The sequence below is a fragment of the Cyprinus carpio genome, chromosome A6 (genome assembly GCF_018340385.1).
Source record: "Cyprinus carpio isolate SPL01 chromosome A6, ASM1834038v1, whole genome shotgun sequence".
NCBI lineage: Eukaryota > Metazoa > Chordata > Actinopteri > Cypriniformes > Cyprinidae > Cyprinus > Cyprinus carpio.
The window spans coordinates 33,469,701-33,489,216 of NC_056577.1; the positions used below are offsets into that span (position 1 = coordinate 33,469,701).

A 19,516-nucleotide genomic window follows, 5' to 3' on the forward strand; every position below is an offset into this window, starting at 1 on the left:
CATCTTCCGTGCCACAACAATAATGGCCGCTCGCTCCGTGTAAGGTACTCTCACGCGTGACCACGCCCATTGTGTGGCTGCGCATGCGCACTACCGATCTTAGACTTTTATTTTGAAATTCTTCACAGAAACCGCAAGAGCAGGTTACGATTTTGTTGACGTCACTGCGTTACTGAGCTTGAGGAAGCGTCTGACAAAGCATCGAGATTTGAGAAACAGTGCTTTTTCTGATCATTTCATTGTTTCTAAGCACGTGCCGTTAAGCCTGTTGTTCTCAATCTGCAGTCAAGTTTAAAGGGTCAGAATTAGCTCGCCAGCTATCTGACTGCATTGAGTTGCTGTCAGCTCGCAGCGGTGAAGTGCACACTTATCGATCAACATCAAGAAACCCCCGGAGCCTTTCTATCGATCTTCATCGATCCGCTGAGGATTCATTGGTGGAGAGTGATGGGGGCCCAGAGGAGTGAGGGACGCAGGGACTGGCTCCAGCAGGACTTCACCGAGCAGCAGGTCCAGACAGTGGTGAGGCAAACTCGTGTCATCATCATCTTCATCATCATTCTTTATATGCACCATAACTGAGCATGCAACCTGCCAAGAACCTTTCCAGGTCACATTCACCCCGAAAATGTATTAAAGAAAATATGTTTTGCACAAAGAAAACTAAGCCAGTGGGGCTCGAAAGTTTGGGCACCCCTTGCAGAATCTGTGAAAATGTGAATAATTTTCAAAAAATAAGAGAGATCATACTAAATGCATGTTATTTTTTATTTAGTACTGTCCTGAGTAAGATATTGCACATAAAAGATGTTTAAATTTAGTCCATAAGATAAAAAAAAATGCTGAAATTATTAAAATAACCCCATTCAAAAGTTTGTGAACCCTTGGTTCTTAATACTGTGTGTGGTTACCTGATGATCCACGACTGTCTTTTTGTTTTGTGATGGTTGTGCATGAGTCCCTTGTTTGCTCTGAACAGTTAAACTGAGAACTGTTCTTCAGAAAAATCTTTAAGGTCCTGCAGATTCTTCAGTTTTCCAGCATCTTTGCATATTTGAACCCTTTCCAGCAGTGACTATGATTTTGAGATGCATCTTTTCACACTGAGGACAGCTGAGGGACTCAAACACAACTATTAAAACGGGTTCAAACATTCACTGATGCGCCAGAAGGAAACAAGATGCATTAAGAGCCGGGGTGTGAAAACTTTTGGAATTTGAAGATCAAGGTAAAGTGTAATTAAATTGTGTTCCGGGAAACACACAAGTATCTTCTGTTGCTTACAAAGGGCAGAACTAAATGGAAAAAAATCATATTTCAACAAATTAAGAAAAATTTGGCCATCTTCATCGTGTTCAAAAGTTTTCACCCCCCAGCTCTTAATGCATCTCATGTCCTTCTGGAGCATCAGTGAATGTTTGAACCTTTTTTTTAATAGTTGTGTTTGAGTCCCTCAGCTGTCCTCAGTGTGAAAAGATGTATCTCAAAATCATACAGCCACTGCTGGAAAGGGTTCAAATATGCAAAGATGCTGGAAAACTGAAGAATCTGCAGGAGCTGATGATTTTTCTTAAGAACAGTTCTCAGTTTAACTGTTCAGAACAAACAAGGGACTCATGCACAACCATCACAAAACAGAAAGACAGTCATGGATCATCAGGTAACCACACACAGTATTAAGAACCAAGGGTTCACAAACTTTTGAATGGGGTTATTTTAATAATTTCAGCAATTTTTTTTGTCGTGTGGACTAAATGTAAACATCTTTTATGTACAATATCTTACTCAGGACAGTACTAAATAAAAAATAATGTGTTATTTAGTATGATCTCTCTTATTTTTTTGAAAATTATTCACATTTTCACAGATTCTGCAAGGGGTGCCCAAACTTTCAAGCCCCACTGTACATGTTACACTATATTCTCCTTTGTTTAAAAAAACCAAACAAAACAAACACACTTTTGTCCATCTATAAATCTATCTGTAAATCAAAATGTTGAGTACTTAATGTTGCACTGACTGTCAAACCATCTTTGCAATTACATGCATGAACTTGTAATTATAAATTAAGCATTTTATTATATTATGGCCATGCTAGAGGGCTTGTCCTGATTGGATCTTGGTTGTTGCATCCTTCTTTATGAGCATTTACACTTTATCTGGATGTTGTGAAAATCTGTTTTCCTGAACGGCAGAATCCCTGGAACATCATGATCAAACACAGACAGGTTCATCGCAGAGGACGGCGCTCACAGATGACGGTCAGGTAAGTCCAGAAATATGCATTTCAAGTGCGTGATTAGTTTTCATTGTTGAACTACTATAGTCTCAGGTTGATGTGCTGTAAGAAAGACATCTGTGGCTCTTTCAAAACACCATGTTTGATTGAGCGTGTCATTGTGTGAAGTTACACAGATCCTGTCATTTCCATGGATCTTCTGCGAACTGTTCTGCAGCCCAGCTTTAACGAAGACATCCGTGCTGTGTTCAGAAAATATATGAAGGTGACTGAACGATCATGTCATTTTTGGAGACTTCTGATGTGATTTAAATTGCTCAGATTGTGTTTTTTATTCTTTTCTTGTGCAGTTTTTTGAGAAGGCTGCCAGCAATGTGAAAGAAAATGTTGGAGGAGACGTCCAGCCCGACCAGCTTATCAGAGACACCTGCAGAAACTGCCTGGAACATGTAAAGCTTGATATATATATATATATATATATATATATATATATATATATATATATATATATATATATATATATATATAATATGCATGCAACATTTTGTGGTAAATCAACCTACAAGTTAAATGTTTGGAAATGTCCTGTTTCTGTTTTAGGCAAAGCAGCTCTTTCCTGATGCTGAGAAAATGGCCCCGAAAGCTAGTGTTGACCCCACAGTGAAGGTAAATGTTATCCAAATTGTAATGCAGTTCATTGAGATTTTAATTTCATATGTTAACTATATGTTGTTATTATATCTGGTATTATAGCAGGCATTTTTCAGTACTGATTTATTTTATTTTTAGTACTAAGTGGTTGTTTTTATTTTATTACTTCTTTTTTACTTTTGTTGGTTTCACAGCGTGCACGGCAGCCGGACGACTCCTCTGGCCAGAGAGCCAGCCCCATCCCTAAAAAGGTAAAATAAAAAACATATTTGGAAATATTATTTTCTATTTGAACTTATTGGAATATTTGTAACTTATATGATGATTATTATCAATGGTGAAAACAGTCATATTGTTGTGGAACCCGTGATGCATTTTGTTAAGGATTCTCTGATGAATCAAAAATTCTAAAGAACGGCTTTTATTTGAAATCTTTGTTAATGTCTTTAATGTCACTTTTGATCAATGTAACGCATCCTTGCTAAATAAAAGTGTCAATTTCTTTCACAAAAATTATTTTTTGACCCTGAACTATTAAACAGTAGTGTATTTATAAAAAAATAATGACATTAAACCACATTTAAAAAACTAATGACATTAAACAACATCTCGAAAACAAGACTTCAGATGAAATGAACACCACCAATATAACATTTACATTAATACACACAAAAAACCTCGCCCACCTGTACAGTACGACATACGACAGAACATCCCAGTACAGCACTGCGTAAGTGTCCAAAGGTTTTCTTTATCGGATATCTCCACACATTAAAGATTCAAGCTTTTGAAATTTTAAAATGTCCTCCGCAGAGCAAAACCCAAAGTATCCGAGCCAATAAGGCGAGAAGGACCTAAGGTAGTTATAATGTGCATTTGGATTAAAATGGCATAATAATTGATACTGAAATGTTTATATTGACGTAAGTGTGTTGATGTTTGTATAGTGGGACCCATCCAGACTGACTGAGAACAGCACATTCGTTCTGGGATCCAGGGCCAATAAGTAAGTGGACAAAGTTTGCTCTAACTGTATTATTATATATTTCACAATAGCTGACAAAAACAGGCCCTCTTAAACGATATTTGTTCAACAAGTACTGATGTAATTTCAGGGCTTTGGGAATGGGTGGTACAAGAGGAAGAATCTACATCAAACATGCAGAGCTCTTCAAGGTACGTTCAGTCTTTTTCTGAGAATTAATGTTCACGTGGAGGTAACGTTAATATCTTTTGTGTCTCAGTATGCCGCTGATGCTCAGGACAAACACTGGCTTTCAGAAAGACAGCACATGAGAGCCACCGGTGGGAAGATGGTGAGGACGTTGTTTCCAAAACATGTTAAAGGAATAATTCACCCAAAAATGATTTACCTTAAGGGCATTCAAGATGTAGATGAGTTTGTTTCTTCATCATCTCAGCAATGGATGCTCTGCAGTGAATGGGTGCCGTCAGAATGAGAGTCTAAACAGCTGATAAAAACATCACAATAATCCACAAGTAATCCACAGCACTCCAGTCCATCAGATAAAATCCTTCTAACTAAAAAACTGTATTTTTATAACCATAATATACCTAAAACCATTGAAAAAGTCAAAAATACTAAACAAATATATCCATAATATTGCTTTCTCCAGTGAAAAAGTCATCTGGTCTGAATCAGGAGAGAAATATGCACGGATCAAAAAAACAAAAAACAGTCCAAAACAGGTGTACACAAATATGTAGGTGGATTTTGATGTGAGAGGACAACAGGAGATGGACTTTTTCATTAGAGGTATTTTGTCCAGAAGCGACATTTTAAAGTTAAAACGTCTTAATGATGGATTTGATTCTCATAAACATGCAGTTTTTACTTCTCAAGACGTTAATTGATGGGGTGGATTACTGCAATGTTTTTATCAGCTGTTTGGACTCTCATTCTGACGGCACCCATTCACTGCAGAGCATCTATTGCTGAGACACTGATGCAATGCTACATTTCTCCAAATCTGATAAAGAAACAAACTCATCCACATTTTGGATGGCCTGAGGACAAGGACATTTTTAGCAAATTTTCAAAACTATTCCCAAAAACGAAGCATTAAATAAAGATTCATCCTCATCTTATTTCAACCATTTCTCTTCTCAGGCCTATCTGCTTATAGAAGAGGACATTCTTGATCTTGCCCGAAGTGAAGACTACAAGTACTTCATTTTCCAACTAAATAAAACTTAAAGAATTTTACAGAAAACATGCATCACAATATTTTTCTCTGAATCTTAGGGACTGCCCTGAGTTGAAGCTGGATGAACTGAAACCGTTTCTAGTGCCCTTGTGGATGGTGGAGAAGATGCAGAAGGCAATGGAAGCGCAGAAAACAGAAAATGAACTCGTCATGTAATACCAACCATTGGACCACGGACACTCTTGAGTGTTACCAGTTTAACATAACTGTAACTTGTTGTTGTTTGTTTTGTTTGTGCGATGTTCACAGTAGACCCAGGCATTATGATCAAGTTGCCCAGAAATTGTTCTGTTGGAGGATTACTTGCCAAATCAAAATTCCACATTTCATTTTAATGTGCAATGGTCTAAACTGGTCTAGATCGAATTTATTTTTTCATGACTTTGTATTTAAAAGACTTCAATATCTCATAAGGCACACATAGAGCCTTAATTTTTTTTTTTTTTAAGTACTGTGGTTAAGACATTTTGTATGTTTGTTTTTGTGTGTTTCCCATGATCCTTTGTCCTATTTTTTTAACTAATAATTTTGTTTGTCATATATGCTTTAAAATGGAATTTATTTGGTTATTTTCATTTCTGTCCTTTTAAATATATTGCTTTGTTCTAAAGAACAAAAACCTAAGAAGCTACTTCCTCTCACAGAACTATACAATGAGCTTAATGTTTTTACCTTATAGTATATTTTGTAACTTTAATGTTTGTTTGTTTTTTTTAAATGAAATGAACATTTTTTTAATTGACTGATTTTATAGCTTATTAATAACGGTAGGGTAAGTGTTTAAATTATTTTCTAAATGAATTTCATACCTGTTACACTCTGTCTGTTACATCTGAAAATGTAGAACAGTTTATTAATGTATGCGAGTATATTTACCAATAAACAGTTTTTATGCTAAATGAATACTCAAATTTTTATAACTAGTAAATACAGTTTAATGCACTGAAAGACTGAAACTACTAGTCAACGGTTATGGATACGCCTACCTGGCTGTATTACCCAATCAAATCAAAGTGGTTCGTGCCTAGCATCAATGCTCATTGGTTGCTATGCAATCGCTTTGTTCGTAATCCGTGCTTATGATTGGTTGAAATGACGTCAAAGGCGGAGAATTCCGTTGGGCAGCTTCAGTTTAAACGGGGGCGGGATGTGATTTAAAATTTCGTTCAGCAATCGGTTAGTTAGTGTTGTTGATTGCACTGAACACTGCTGGTAATGTACATATTTAAACAATACTGCTTTTAATGTATGAATCGAGGTTGATTTAACTTATATAGGTTTTATTGTTATGTTGCTTGTATAATTGAATAAGCGCATTCGCTTACTCGATACCTTCTTTAACTGACGAGTGTCCATTTGTTGCCGTTGGTTTTATTTCAGCTTCAAGTGACGTAGATGCGTATTCTGTGAATCGCAACATCGATTTGTTTAGGTTATCACCGCCAGCTTTATTATGAGTAAGTTAACGTTAGGCCTATACGTTAGCCGTTTAACGATACCACACGAGGACTAAATCGAAGCGAATTCGCTTCAGGCTCCAGTTTATATTCACTCGGTTCAGTTTCCATCTGCCGGTTAGTTCAGCCAGATAGACATGAAGCTCACTAACTCAAAGTATACAACGCGTCCTAAGTTGTAAACCGTATTTTCGTCCGGTAACCAAACAAACTAAAACCATGTGTTTTTCCTCCAGTCCAACCATCGCAGATCGGACGCGATGGCCTCTCAGAATATGGATCCCGCAGCAGCCTCGAGCACAGCAGCGCTGAAGGGCAGCGAGTCCAGCGGAAGCGTGTCCAAAGGTTCCGTCACGAAAAGGTTTGATTCCCGAACGCTTCTGTGGGCCGTTCTCAGACAGAAATGCATGCAGGATTCCTTCCTATTGGGATTTATTTCATAACCTGAAAGCAGTTCTAACGGGATCAAATAAAACTACAATTCCTACATGCTTGTTTATCATTTTTTGATTCGGCTGGAAACCACGTATTCTTAATCAGAACAGTATTTGTATTGAAATACTGTACTGGAATTAAACAATATCATTAACATTAGAGTCCTGCTCTTTTCTAAATCAGTACAGCTATTTATTTAACTTGTAATGAAGGCAGAATCACAAGTTAATATTGATTAATTTACATTTCTGATGAAATTGTACAGTTATGATTATTATTATTCACAATTCTGTCAACCAAAATGGTTCCAAAAGTATTCAGTGCATTAAACTTTGCAGATAATCAAGCAATACACAGATTCTCTTTTCATGTTCAATCATCCTGGAGTTTATAAATGTGCTGTGATGTCCAACAGGGACATTTATGTTATTGGTATTCATAATTGAGAGCTAGAAAGTACAGTAGTTTCAGTGAGGTGCTAGTAATTTTTCACTGCTGTAAATAGCATTTTTTTCATTCATTTTGGCATTTGAAATGACCTGTCTGGCATCATATTTTCTTTTAAGTTATGTGCTTGCATTTGTTTTTTTGTTTTTTTTATTCACGTTCATGTACAGTGTCTACCCTTTCCCTCCGTAGGCTTCAGCAAGAGCTGATGACACTAATGGTGAGGACTCTATATACAGCAGGTGTAATGTTTGGTCTCTTTAACTGTGGTGTTAACTTTATGCTTTATGTCTGATGCAGATGTCAGGAGACAAGGGGATTTCAGCGTTTCCAGAGTCTGACAATCTCTTCAAATGGATTGGCACAATAGATGGTGCTCAAGGAACGGTAGGAACAACTGTTGTTTTCTTCCCCCTGATGTCAGGGTATGGGATTCTTACATACAACATAGTAATCTAGATCATTAGAAGATTCTGCTTAAATCCATCATCTTTTTGTTTTCTCCCTGATTAGGTTTATGAAGGTTTGAGGTACAAACTTTCACTGGAGTTTCCTAGCGGGTACCCCTACAATGCCCCTCGGGTGAAATTCATCACTGCTTGTTTCCATCCAAATGTCGATGAGAATGGTTTTATCTGCCTAGACATTTTGAAGGACAAGTGGTCTGCACTATATGATGTTCGCTCCATTCTGTTATCCATTCAGAGTCTATTAGGAGGTAGGTTATGCTTTTGACATGAGTAGTGCTGAGCAAAATTCAGAAGCTTGGTTCACTTTCGGTTCATGAGTTGGAATTTGGCCACAACCTGCAGGATGCTTAAGTAAGGGATAATCAATGGCTTGCTGTGCATTAAAGGATTTTAAATCCACGATGTGGAGGCAAAGAACATTTAAAATCCTTTAATGCAAGCCGTTGATTATCCCGCTTATTCCATGGTCATTTGCCAAGTTATAGACAAGGAAAAAGTAGTATTGCTCATTGCAGCACAATATTTGATCGAATGGGTAAGAATGACAGTTATTTTTGTCAGTTATGGCTCGTTAGCTCTAGCATTCTGTCTACTTCAAATCAGACACAGATGAAATGGTGCAGTTAGATCACATTAACTATTGATCGTTTGATCGAGAGAGAAAGATGACAGTTGTGTGTGTGTGTGTGTGTGAATTACCTGCATCTCTATCTACAACACTGAAGTTGTGAGTTTAGTTACTTAAACAGAGATTTTCATAATGCAGTGATCCAGTATCTGAGTGGTTCTAAGTGGTTTTATTAATAAAAGTTGACAAGTTAAAGTTGGTCTACCCCTGAACTTTCTGTGTAAGCAGCGGGATCTCTGTCTCTGTCTCTCTCTCTGTGTGTGTGTCAATTAAAGCAGCGCATTAATAAAGAATGGTGATTAAACTGACTTGGAACTACTTGTGCATTAAACCGTTTTAATGTGACAATATGATTTCAATAACTTGGCAGTGCCTATTTATGCCCTGAATACTTCTTCAGATCTTAATTCTTGTAAGGTGAACTATTTGCTTCTAGTATATAAAGCAGCATGTCTTTTTTTTCTGATTTGGTTGGCTTTTAAACTAATTTACTAGCCGTCTCGTCTGGATCATTGTACTCATGAATTCTTGTTTTTAGAACCCAACAATGATAGTCCAATGAACTCTGGAGCTGCCGAACTATGGGATGACCAGGAAGGTGAGTGAATGATCATGCCACTGTGAAGCAGTTGTTTGGAAATGCAGTATTTTTAGACAATGGTTTCTAGTTCAGTGTTTCGGTGAATTGTGCAATAAACCAACACATTTCAAATCTATTTTGTTGCAGCCTTCAAAGACCATTTGCACGCAACCTACAAGAATTGACCATGAACATAAATGTCTGCCTTTTGTTTTGTTTTTTTTGTTGTTTTTTTTTTCTTGTTCATAATAATGTAAATTTTCTGTAATTGTTCTGTGTGTATATTATTTCTGTGTTGTATGAGAGTTTCCTGAATAAAATGCTAAGTGAATTGAGTTTGTGTCCCAAATTATTGGATTGAAGGAAGTGAAAATAAGACCAGAATGTTAAAAAATTGCTTTTGTTTTATTTATTTTTAATATTTACAATATAAAAGTTTAGCACACAACTCGGGTAAGAATATAGTCTGAAAAATGTTCTATAGTGAATTAAAAGGTTTATGTATTGTTGTCGGCAATTTTAACCTATGTTATTGCAGAATACGTATCAATTTCAAAACTTTAATTTAACCTAGTTCCAGAACCTAGCTAAGCAGGCATAGTAGACAGCCTACTTTGCAGCTGTGGTGATTACAACAGCCTGATGTATTATTTTGAGACACCACCTCCACTTCCATTATGTCCTCCAAGCTTTCATCCTCTTCTTGCCCACCATCTTGGTTAGAAACACCTTCTAACCAGGCTTCTTGTGTGGGTTCAACAGACCACAGTGGAACATTAACTCTTTGAAGCATTTCTTCAAGCAGAACATCAATCTCCACTATGTGGTTCTTCAGGTCTGGGCTTGCAGTCTCCTCTACTGATAACCATGACGTTTGTACCATGGCTGCCCGAGCTGCTACTTCCGAAGTTCCACCTACATAACCTGTGTTGACGAGGGCTCGTCGATCTTTGCGCTGGGTCAGAGGGAACATCTCTTGCAAGACTTTGACCTTCTTTAGGTCCTGCTGGAAGTTTTCCAAGCTGGACAAAAAGATCACCCAAAGTCGTTCAACCTGTTCTTTGTCCTCCTGTCCTTGCTCCATTTCTATCAGAAGACTTAGCAGCCTCTGGTGAAGCCCTGAAACATAAGTCGAACAAGTCAACTATCAACAGTTTGAATGTGGCGTAATTGAATATGGCCAGCTTCTAGTTTTTGCAGTGTAGAAAAATACTGAAAGGGCAATGTAAAATTTCTGCACCACTAGCATTACCAAACTGCTTCCTGCTTGTTTTTTGTTTGTATTTGTCCAGTCTTACCTGAACATATTTTATGAGCTACTGTCCTGGTTTCCTCCAGCTCCTCTCTAAGGAAGCTCCCATCCATGTTGCTCCCCAAGGAGGTGGCCATTTGCTGGAAGCAGGCTGTCACTTTGCTTAGGGCGGCCTGTGCCCGCTCGCATTCATTCACCTGCCTCTTTCTGGTTTGGATTTCCACTACTGACTGCCGCCAGCGACTCATTACCACTCGTGTGGTGAACGACCTAAACTTTGCAGAAAATTTAAGAGTTATTGTTGATCTCAATATCAGAATTGGTCTGGCCCATTCTGAAATAAAATATTTTAAATGATGTATGGTGTAGTTTTGGACTTCACTAGATGAATCAAGTTTTTAAATTCATAAATCTTGTAGTTCATTTTTTTTCTCAATTTAATCCCAATTAAATGAATAGTCAATAACCATTTATTTTGCTTAAACAAATAAACTATTTGCCTTTATTAGCCTGGTTTCTTTTTATAACTGTTGCACCACTTTGTAACATTAATTCAAATTTTCCCTAATTTCTGATCATTATGATGTGTGATGTGATGATGTTCAGTTCAAATGCTACATCCTTTTGCATGCAAATGCATTTGTATGCCAAACATTTTATAAAAGAGAAAAGCCACTTACTGTTAACTGAGCCTCAGAGAGATCTGTATGGTTTCATAGTCTTCGGAAACTTGCAAGTTGTTTTGACATCCCTGCTTCTCAGCGTGATTACATCTATTTGAGACACTTCTGCCAACCTCCTTGTATTTGTACACTCACCTATGTTTCTTTTTTTCCAAAGCTTTTATAGAGGCCGATCTTCAGGGACACTTGTTAAAATTAGGCCCAAACGTTGCAGTACATGCTCCCAGATTACCTTGCGCCGAAGATCATTATGTCAAAGTTCGTTCTTTCTCGGAAACACATGCAGTGTTGGGAGGACAAGGTTTTTGCATCAAGACATCCATGCATAATGACTGTATGTACGGTTGTCTATATATATATATATATATGTGTGTGTGCATGTGGGGGTGTGTGTAATAATGTGTGTGCTGTGCACAGTGGTTTATGTGAAGTTAATTGTCCACAGGGACAGTGGTATGGTATTGTGGAGGAGCAGACGGGGATCCTTTATTGACTCCCTTGTGGTTACTTGGGCTTGTTTGAAAGCTGTGTGTCACTTGATGCAACACGTACGCTCCCATGGGTCAAGTCTCCTGAGCAACACCAGTAATATTAACTCATTCAGTTAGCAAAACAGCAAAGCTGTAATAAGCACTGACAATTCCTCTGTCATAATTATAATCTGCTTCACACTCAAAATTGTGATATAGGAGGATTTTCCTTTTATATAAAGTAAGGTTCATCAATTACTAGATTCATTTTAGGATGCCAATTTCAATGAAAATCCAATGCATCTTTTTGTCATTGTCCTTGTCCAGAACGATACTCAAGGAGTGTTCAAGTATGGTAAGTGTACTTCATTGTTTAATCTAGAGTTCTGTTAGATATGGAAGAATCTTTATTGATTATCTAACAGGTGGCTTTTAAAGTATTTGTTCATTCTCATAGCAATGACAAACACAAATTCACTTGTTTTACATATACATTACAGCTTGGCCATTGATATGCCTTACAAAGGCAACTAGGGACTTCAACGAGAACATTGAGACAATGATTGAAATTATACCACAGATATTTATACGATAATGGAAAGCGAACAAATTCATCTAGTATTGTTGAACACATCCTGTGGTTTCCATATTAAAGTGTGGACAGACTTCATTCTCTGTTGCATGTTATTTATATCACAGTTGTTGAAGACCCCTTGGGTGAGCTAGACACGATTCAAAACCACAGCGATCTGATGCACTCCAAAATCAATACCTCCAGCTTGCATTGGTAATCAAGCTTTAACTGCTAAAGTCAAGTATAGTTGGCCCTGCATACAATGTGAGGTGAGTTACAACGAGTAGATGCTGGTACAATCTGGTATGACAGAAAAAATTGGGTGTCTGGGATTAGCAGATATGAATCAGTCATTTGGCTTTTGTTCTTTTACAGGTCTTGCTAGTCCAAAGATCAGCCCAAAGACCAACCGTGGGGCGTTATGTGGCGATGGCCTCCATGATCTCATGGCACAGACATTGGCAGAAGCCGTAGAACACGCAAAGGACCAGGGTGGAGGGCACCAGGCTGACCAAGATCACTCCCATCGTGAGCTGCTGGATCATCAGTAAGTAGATCCCCAGTGGCAGCGAGCTAAAGTAGACCAGGCAGAGGAAACCCATCAAAAAGCGAGGAACCGAACGAGACGTCCACGCCCGGCACTTCTGGATGGGCAGGTGGCAAGGCAAGGAGTCCAGGCTGGCCGGCCGATACAAGCGCACCATGTTCAACATGCTCATAGAGTCAGAGGACTGCGACTCTCCAGGGACTTCCATGATTGTGATGACGAGGCAATCAGAAGAGCTGTGGGCCTGCTCGCCTCCGCTCAGGCTGCTGGGGGTCAAAAGGACCTCGCCACTGGGTGTGGTGCCACTCTTACGTGCCCGGTCCTGGTAAGTCAGAATGGCCAGTATGTTGCTGTCATCTTGAAGCAACCAGATCTCCTCATCAGGGACGTGAGTCTCATGGCGACAGAAGGGGCAGCTGATGATACTCGGAGACGAGTCCAGCTCCACCATCTTCTTGAGGCATTTGGCACAGACGCGGTGCAAGCAGCTCAACACCTTGGGCTTGCGGGCTCGTGTGTCAAAGCGATTGTAGCAGATCTTGCACTCCAGTTCCTCCACCGTATAAATCACTGGTGCCTGGGAGCCCTCAGTCTCCGAGTCAGACTTCTGGCTCATCCTGAGAGATGGAGTGCAGCAACAGCCAAGAGGACTGGAAGAGCCAGGAAGCAGGTGCAAATGTTCAAATTAAACAAATTTTAGTATGCTATTGGAGAAGCACCTGAGCTGTCCTTGGTAGCCCTTGTTTTTATGCTTTGTGTTTGTTTTTCACCAACAAGGATTGCTTAAATTCATCTTGCAGCACATAATGCCGATAAGAAGTCCACAGAAGCAAAACTAAGTCCTGACGGAAAGCTTAACATATGTCCATGATATGACACCCTAATGTATTTATGACAAGCAGATAAAGCTAAAATACAACAATATGCAAATTCAGTGCATGCTAAATGAGGATCTCCATTCACTGTCCGCACTCAGATCCAGAACTTACTTGGGTTTTTCCAGCATGGTTTAGAGAAAGACAGAAAGACAAAACAGAAGAGACAAAGAAATCAAGACAGTTGACACCAGAGAAGTCCAAAAATATTCCATAGCAGGGCTGTCAAGCGTCTGCCAGTTCCTTTGAAATCAGAGTCTGGACACAGAGCGTGTTTTTGCCTCGTTATCCATAACTGATTCTGGAATGCGGTGGAAGAATCACAGATTCAGATAAAGTCAGCAGAATCATCCTGAATACTGTCAGATATTTTCTTCTTCCAGTAATGGCTACACTTGATCATGACCTTCAACTATGAATGCTTATATTGTCCTCGGAGTTCTTGAAGCTCTTTGTTCATTCTGCAAAAACTGAGAGAAGAGACAGAGGAGTTATCTAGATAAGAATGTTTGCAAAAATGCAAAATGTCAACACTTCGCAGCAGATGTGAAGAACGCAAGAGGGAATAGCTTGATATCTAAACTTACCTTTTGTGAGTAAAACACTGCTAGTGTCATTGAGCCAGCAGCACTAAAAACCCTTTGCATTCATCAAACCCTTCTTATCAGGTGTATAGATGTCAACATAGTGGTGGGCGTGTGTGATAAAAAGCATGCAAACTGCCCACCAAAAACAGTTCTAGTTGTACCTACCAGTATTCAGGTTAGTGGCCGATTGTTGACTTTTTAATTTCAAACTCTTAAACGTTTAAACCATTATTTGGTTGCATCCTTGTATATGGCAAAAATTTATGTTTCATTGATTACTTGGCTAAAAAGGATCCTCAGATGTGCTAGCCATAGGCGTGGCAAGCCGTTCAAGCAGAGGTCAACGGAGGCCATAAAAAGTTGATTACATATGTAATTAGCTCCTGTATTTCCTGATTCCCTGTGGACGTGACTCACTCCGATCTGACAGAGAGGCAAACAAGTGATGCAAGTAGATGTTAACAAGAGAGTGGCAAACATGCTAATTTAATTTTTCCACTACGAAACATTTCATTGTTTTTCCTGATTTCTTTCCATTTCTCAAAGCGCAGGTTGTTTTGAATTTGAAGCCGGTTTATAAATAGCATGCATGCGGCACTAGAGGATACAGCATCCCCCAACCTCCCCCTCCAACCTTGATGACTGTGATAAGGACTGTCACACACTCACACACACACATGACCAACAGTCGAGGACGCAGTGATGCGCTGAAATTATGACTTTGACATTGTATGGCAGCTTGTCTCTAAGGGTTCCTCAGCTAGGTCATGTAAATGGCAGCAGACAGTCTGCTGAATAAAAGCTAGTGGGTCAAGCATGACATCTACATAAAGCAAGAGGAGCGAAGGTTAAAAGAACGCAACTGTCATGTGGAATTTATTTCCCATTAAAACAACAGCGAGTCAATACATGATTAGTGCACATACATACATTTAGCTAAGTAATCAATGCAGTTGCAATGGAATATATTAACTGTGTTATACTTGGCTGCAGACACAGTTGCAGTTTTCAGTGCCTTGTAAATAAAGATCTTTATTCAGATCAAGAATGTGCTATTTTTAAATGCAATTTGTGTGATGCTTAAATTCAGGGACTAGATCTGAATTTATCATCATGTTAGCTTTAAAAAAGCATTGGCAAGAAAACTGAAAATGCGTAGCCCGGAGTGGTCCTCAAATAGGTTTAATTGTCTTTATCCAAAATGTAATTTCTTATTTTAGTTAAAATGAAGATGTGAGATTCACCCGAAAACTCTCAATCCCAAGGTCTGTAATGAAAACTCAATTTCTATTTACTTAAATCTTTGTCTGTTCAGCATGTCTAAAGTGTCCTGTTTCTAAAATAATTGAAATTGAATCGTGATAATGATGTAGTGTCAGCTGGTGTTTGTAATCTTCTTGCTTTGGTGACCAGTAGTGCCAGTAACCACAGGGGACATTTGCGTGTGTTTGTGTGAGAAGCGGAAATAAAGATGCAATGGGCGTTCACAGGAAAACACCATCTGTGTCTGGGTGCTGTGGGTTACATAAATAATACCAGTTCACATGCCTGCCCCAATGTTTACGTCAGCCTTTTGAGCAGCATGCAAACCTTCTGAAATGCTTGTTTTCAGTGTTAGTTTGAGCATATAAACCATTATTTTTAGCTAATTTAATTAAGTATGCTTTCTAGTGTGTATATATATATATATATATATATATATATATATATATATATATATATATATATATATATATATCAACTTCATGTTAAGTTTAAATGGGATAAAAAAAAAAAAAAAAAGAATATGATGATGCTCAGAATTTAGACCCTAGATGCATATGTTAAGGATCTCTGTTCAGTCATATGGTGGTTCCAGGCTGACAACCGATGTTTACAAACCACAGTAGCTCAGTTAGATATGCTGACAAACGCCTGTTTTAAAACCAATAAAAAGAAATAACTACTTATGGCCTGAAATTAACAAGAAAACCCATTGGTTTCCTTTTAGATTCATAAAAAATTTGCAACAAGCATGACTATTAATGTAACCTTTAGATAACGGACCACCCTCATGCCCACCAAAGTTCTCCTGGGATGTTCCTACTTGTGTGTTATGATGTGTTGTGCGTTCAAGTGAGTTTGGTCGGAATAAAAAGAATGTGACGTTCATTTTTCTCTTTTTCAGTTCCTAGACAGGAAGCTTTTTTGCACTAGTGCCACAGAATGCACATTAGATGTGTAATTGATGCTTGCGAAATACAGGATCATAAAATCACCAGTACAAAAATAGCAGCAATATATACTACCAGTAGCAGAATTACAATCCAAATAGCATTTACAACCTATTGTGTTTCTGTAATGTGATGCATTTCCAACTATAAGTCATATTCAATTAGTTAAAAATGGACTTTTATCTATTTTAGCCATCAGGAACTGAAATGCCACTGGCACACATTTGAGCAAGCTTTTTGAATGGGACGTGGAAGCTAAAGGTCAAGTTCATTCTCAAGAGCATCTCTTCATATATCACTGGTAACAGTTCTTCATATTTACTGTTATTTGCTATATTTCAGTAAACGACTGTATATTACTGTTAACTATTGGAAAGATTCTAGAAAGGCTACATTACCTACAACACTAATGGAAACAGTTGTGTGGCCTGGTGATATCAGCCGAAAACATGTTTCATATTATGTCTGAGAATTATAATTTTTGTTTTATCATTCTTCACCGTTTTAATTACTGTGAACTGCAAAATAAGACCTGGGATGTGTATTAAGAAAGGGTGAAAAGTGTCAAAAATGTCTTAATTTTGGCACCTAGTTCAACATCTTGACAGGAATGTGGTGTCTTATCAGCCAGCAATGCACCTATGATTGATTTCTGTGCAAAACTAAACAGACCGAATACACAATACAGAAAAATAAACGTCCTATCAATTTATTTTGACCAGTAATTTAATTTCTGACAGGACATCAGCACTAAATGTACCTTTGTCTCGACAGCTGAATGGAAGGATATCAGACTCTCCAGCAAAATAGAAGCATTACAGATACATTTTCAGGTCTGTTCGATATGTTAGAAGAGCTTTTGAAAACAATAACAAAGAGTTGCTATTACGTATATTGCACAACCATAAACAAATCTGTCAATTTATCCATTTGGGTTTTTGCTATAGATACAAATAACTCATGAGGTCTCTTTTAAAACCAGCTTTATTTTGGAGCAGAGCCTTATTTTTCTGTCACTTCTGGCCATGCAGTAAAAAAGTGCTTGCTTTTTTGTAGTTGTTGTTCCTGATTTAGTGTGACAGCTCAGTGGTGATTTCACATGCGAGTTAGCCATTCTCTTCACTGAAGCGCAGGGATAAAACAGACCAACCCACACAGGTAACCACAGTCCCAGATTTGGAAGAGAGATATATCGTAATGTAACTAAAGTCCTAATGTGACCACTGTGTTTGGCCAAGACATGCCATTTTGCAATCGGGAACACTGCCAAGGCTGAACACTGTCGCCATAAATAAGTATAATGTGGGTTGAGATGCAAAGCACTTCTTCGAATCTTTCCATCTTAATAACACTCTCGCATGTTTTTCACGAGAGCTATTAAACAGGATCCTTTTGTGCAATTCTGATGCTTTTCAGCATGCATTTAATAATATGTTTGTGTCTTGCCTCTAGCACCGACTCTTTAAAGTGGCAGACTCTATTAATGATGGTGTTCAAGAGGCTTTTTCAGTGAAGTAATTACAGTTCATCCTCCACATAAGACATTATATACCATGCTAAGACTCTCTCAGTGACTGCATTCACAGTTCATTAGTGAGGAGTCTGATACTCATGTGCTCAATACAATAACTTCAAATCATTCAAACAGCTCTTGACAACCGATTTGTCCATACTGTAATAAAAGATATAGGCATATAATAATTTTATTTATAATCCCTTTTTGGGTGCAGACTCATTTTGAGAAGGATTTTGAGTAATTTTCGCATCCATCAGATAAAATATTGAGAGTTATGAGATATGTGCAAGGCATTTGTCATGGAGCCAGCTGGTTAATGATAATTTCAACAATCAACAGTCTCTGCAATCACTACTTTGCATCATTTAGCTACAAAAATGTAGATGCTATTTTTAATGTCCATCGCTGGTTTAGAACCAACAGGTATTTTTTTACTTTTTACATATATATTAATCAATTCTTGTGGATTTCATTAGAGCAACATAACAACAACAAATGTACTTATATTAGAAAACGATTCTAGTTTTTGCATTAAACAAACACAAGTGTCTCATCGCATAAATAACGATATTTGTCGCAGCGAGCCGTGCAATGTTTTATTGCAGACGTCCATCAAATGCGTTGCGCTAAAACGTTGATTATGCGTATAAACATTTGATGTAAATTTATAATGTAATGCACGGACCCACGGTTTATATCACGAGCAGTAAACGTATATAATCCGCAGTTATCGCCAATGACACTCACCCTCAGGTCTTGATTGCGACTCGAAAACCAGTATCCAACCCAAATAACCGTCTACATTTCCCTTTCCTCGTCGCTTTGTGGTGAGTCACAGTAAATCTCGAGGTCCCATCTGTCCGACCACAACTGCTACATCCCCCTCATTGCGGTAACGCTACAGCATCAGAAGCTGCACGGATTTCTCCTCCGTGGTTGCTGTGGCAACAGGAGCCAGCGCGAGCTCCGACCGGTGTCCACCGCGTTTGACTTCTCTTACCGGACGCACGTGAGCACCGTAGTGCGAAGACGGTGATGATAGACAGGCTACTTTGACGTTGATTCGGTTGTTTTTCAGACACGCAAGGATCATTTTGACATTGATTTGTCCCCCAGGAACAAAAAAAAAAAAAAAAAAAAAAAAAACTCATCAAGTGCATATTAAAATAGCTTACTGTGCATATTAATTAATTAGTATTTTTCTCATAGTCATAATGAATCGTGCATTTTAAGAAATACATTTATTTTATCATTGTCTGTAATGCTCTCTTGTCAGTGGTGTTACACTTGGGAGCCAGTAACACCCCGGGCTGTAACACACTGTGAAATCAGTTAACATGGCGGATGACACAGCAAAAACAACTCGATTAACAACCTGTCATAAATATCATTATGATAACAGCGCTGACAATGACCCTGAAAGCGTGCAGAAGTGAAATAAAGAGGAGGAAGATTATGGCATGGCAGGGATGCAAGGAAATAATACAGTGAATCTGAAAAATGTAATGTGAGATGCTGTGGGTGAATGAGGGAGTGTAACATTAAATAAAACCTAAACACAAAGTAAACCACAGTTAAAATCCATTCAGTGTTTAGTTTATTTATCTGTATATAAATTTGTAGTCGGATTGCACATCACTAATTATAGGTTATTTATTATTTAG

At 38.2% G+C, this 19,516-nt stretch overlaps 4 protein-coding genes across 6 annotated transcripts; 2 read left to right on the forward strand and 2 right to left on the reverse strand.

The window, feature by feature from the left end:
* The first annotated feature begins 128 nt into the window (after positions 1 to 128).
* On the forward strand, positions 129 to 6,017 carry LOC109052128 (deoxynucleotidyltransferase terminal-interacting protein 1). The gene is given in 13 exon segments (XM_042759113.1): positions 129 to 522; positions 2,196 to 2,266; positions 2,408 to 2,504; positions 2,590 to 2,688; positions 2,840 to 2,905; positions 3,085 to 3,170; positions 3,588 to 3,620; positions 3,704 to 3,749; positions 3,838 to 3,896; positions 4,006 to 4,066; positions 4,135 to 4,206; positions 5,022 to 5,077; positions 5,157 to 6,017. Coding segments are annotated over 13 exon segments (939 nt in total). The 5' UTR covers positions 129 to 447; the 3' UTR covers positions 5,275 to 6,017.
* A 192-nt stretch (positions 6,018 to 6,209) lies between these two features.
* LOC109052133 (ubiquitin-conjugating enzyme E2 C) lies at positions 6,210 to 9,470 on the forward strand. 2 transcript variants are annotated; one of them, XM_042759111.1, is made up of 7 exons: positions 6,210 to 6,330; positions 6,812 to 6,936; positions 7,650 to 7,677; positions 7,758 to 7,844; positions 7,971 to 8,175; positions 9,094 to 9,153; positions 9,283 to 9,470. In XM_042759111.1, the coding sequence occupies exons 2-7, from the start codon at positions 6,836 to 6,838 to the stop codon at positions 9,318 to 9,320; spliced, it is 519 nt and encodes a 172-aa protein (XP_042615045.1). In that variant the 5' UTR covers positions 6,210 to 6,330; positions 6,812 to 6,835; the 3' UTR covers positions 9,321 to 9,470. The 2 variants fall into 2 exon arrangements, with proteins under 2 accessions (XP_042615045.1, XP_042615046.1); XM_042759112.1 differs by lacking the exon at positions 6,210 to 6,330 and adding an exon at positions 6,419 to 6,692.
* Positions 9,471 to 9,519: 49 nt separating this feature from the next.
* zgc:109913 (regulator of G-protein signaling 9-binding protein) lies at positions 9,520 to 11,526 on the reverse strand. Of its 2 annotated transcripts, XM_042759110.1 has the most exons (3): positions 11,068 to 11,526; positions 10,434 to 10,662; positions 9,520 to 10,254 (listed from the first exon to the last, which is right to left on the reverse strand). In XM_042759110.1, exons 2-3 carry the CDS (start codon positions 10,633 to 10,635, stop codon positions 9,719 to 9,721), a joined length of 738 nt encoding a protein of 245 aa, XP_042615044.1. In that variant the 5' UTR covers positions 10,636 to 10,662; positions 11,068 to 11,526; the 3' UTR covers positions 9,520 to 9,718. The 2 variants fall into 2 exon arrangements, with proteins under 2 accessions (XP_042615044.1, XP_018925142.1); XM_019069597.2 differs by having other exon boundaries at positions 10,434 to 11,526.
* Positions 11,527 to 12,016: 490 nt separating this feature from the next.
* LOC109052141 (E3 ubiquitin-protein ligase RNF182) lies at positions 12,017 to 18,886 on the reverse strand. The gene is made up of 2 exons (XM_019069608.2): positions 18,600 to 18,886; positions 12,017 to 14,006 (listed from the first exon to the last, which is right to left on the reverse strand). The coding sequence occupies exon 2, from the start codon at positions 13,275 to 13,277 to the stop codon at positions 12,534 to 12,536; it is 744 nt and encodes a 247-aa protein (XP_018925153.1). The 5' UTR covers positions 13,278 to 14,006; positions 18,600 to 18,886; the 3' UTR covers positions 12,017 to 12,533.
* Between the last annotated feature and the right edge of the window lie 630 nt (positions 18,887 to 19,516).

What these genes read in the sequence shown, in the direction of transcription:
- LOC109052133 (XM_042759111.1), top strand. Translation starts at nt 6,836, where the DNA reads ATGGCCTCTCAGAATATGGATCCCGCAGCAGCCTCGAGCACAGCAGCG. An exon ending in AAGAGCTGATGACACTAATG is followed by an intron (nt 7,678 to 7,757) that starts GTGAGGACTCTA and finishes TGTCTGATGCAG; the next exon opens with ATGTCAGGAGACAAGGGGAT. An exon ending in CATTCAGAGTCTATTAGGAG is followed by an intron (nt 8,176 to 9,093) that starts GTAGGTTATGCT and finishes TCTTGTTTTTAG; the next exon opens with AACCCAACAATGATAGTCCA.
- zgc:109913 (XM_042759110.1), bottom strand. Translation starts at nt 10,635, where the DNA reads ATGAGTCGCTGGCGGCAGTCAGTAGTGGAAATCCAAACCAGAAAGAGG. An exon ending in AGCTCATAAAATATGTTCAG is followed by an intron (nt 10,255 to 10,433) that starts GTAAGACTGGAC and finishes CTTATGTTTCAG; the next exon opens with GGCTTCACCAGAGGCTGCTA.
- LOC109052141 (XM_019069608.2), bottom strand. Translation starts at nt 13,277, where the DNA reads ATGAGCCAGAAGTCTGACTCGGAGACTGAGGGCTCCCAGGCACCAGTG.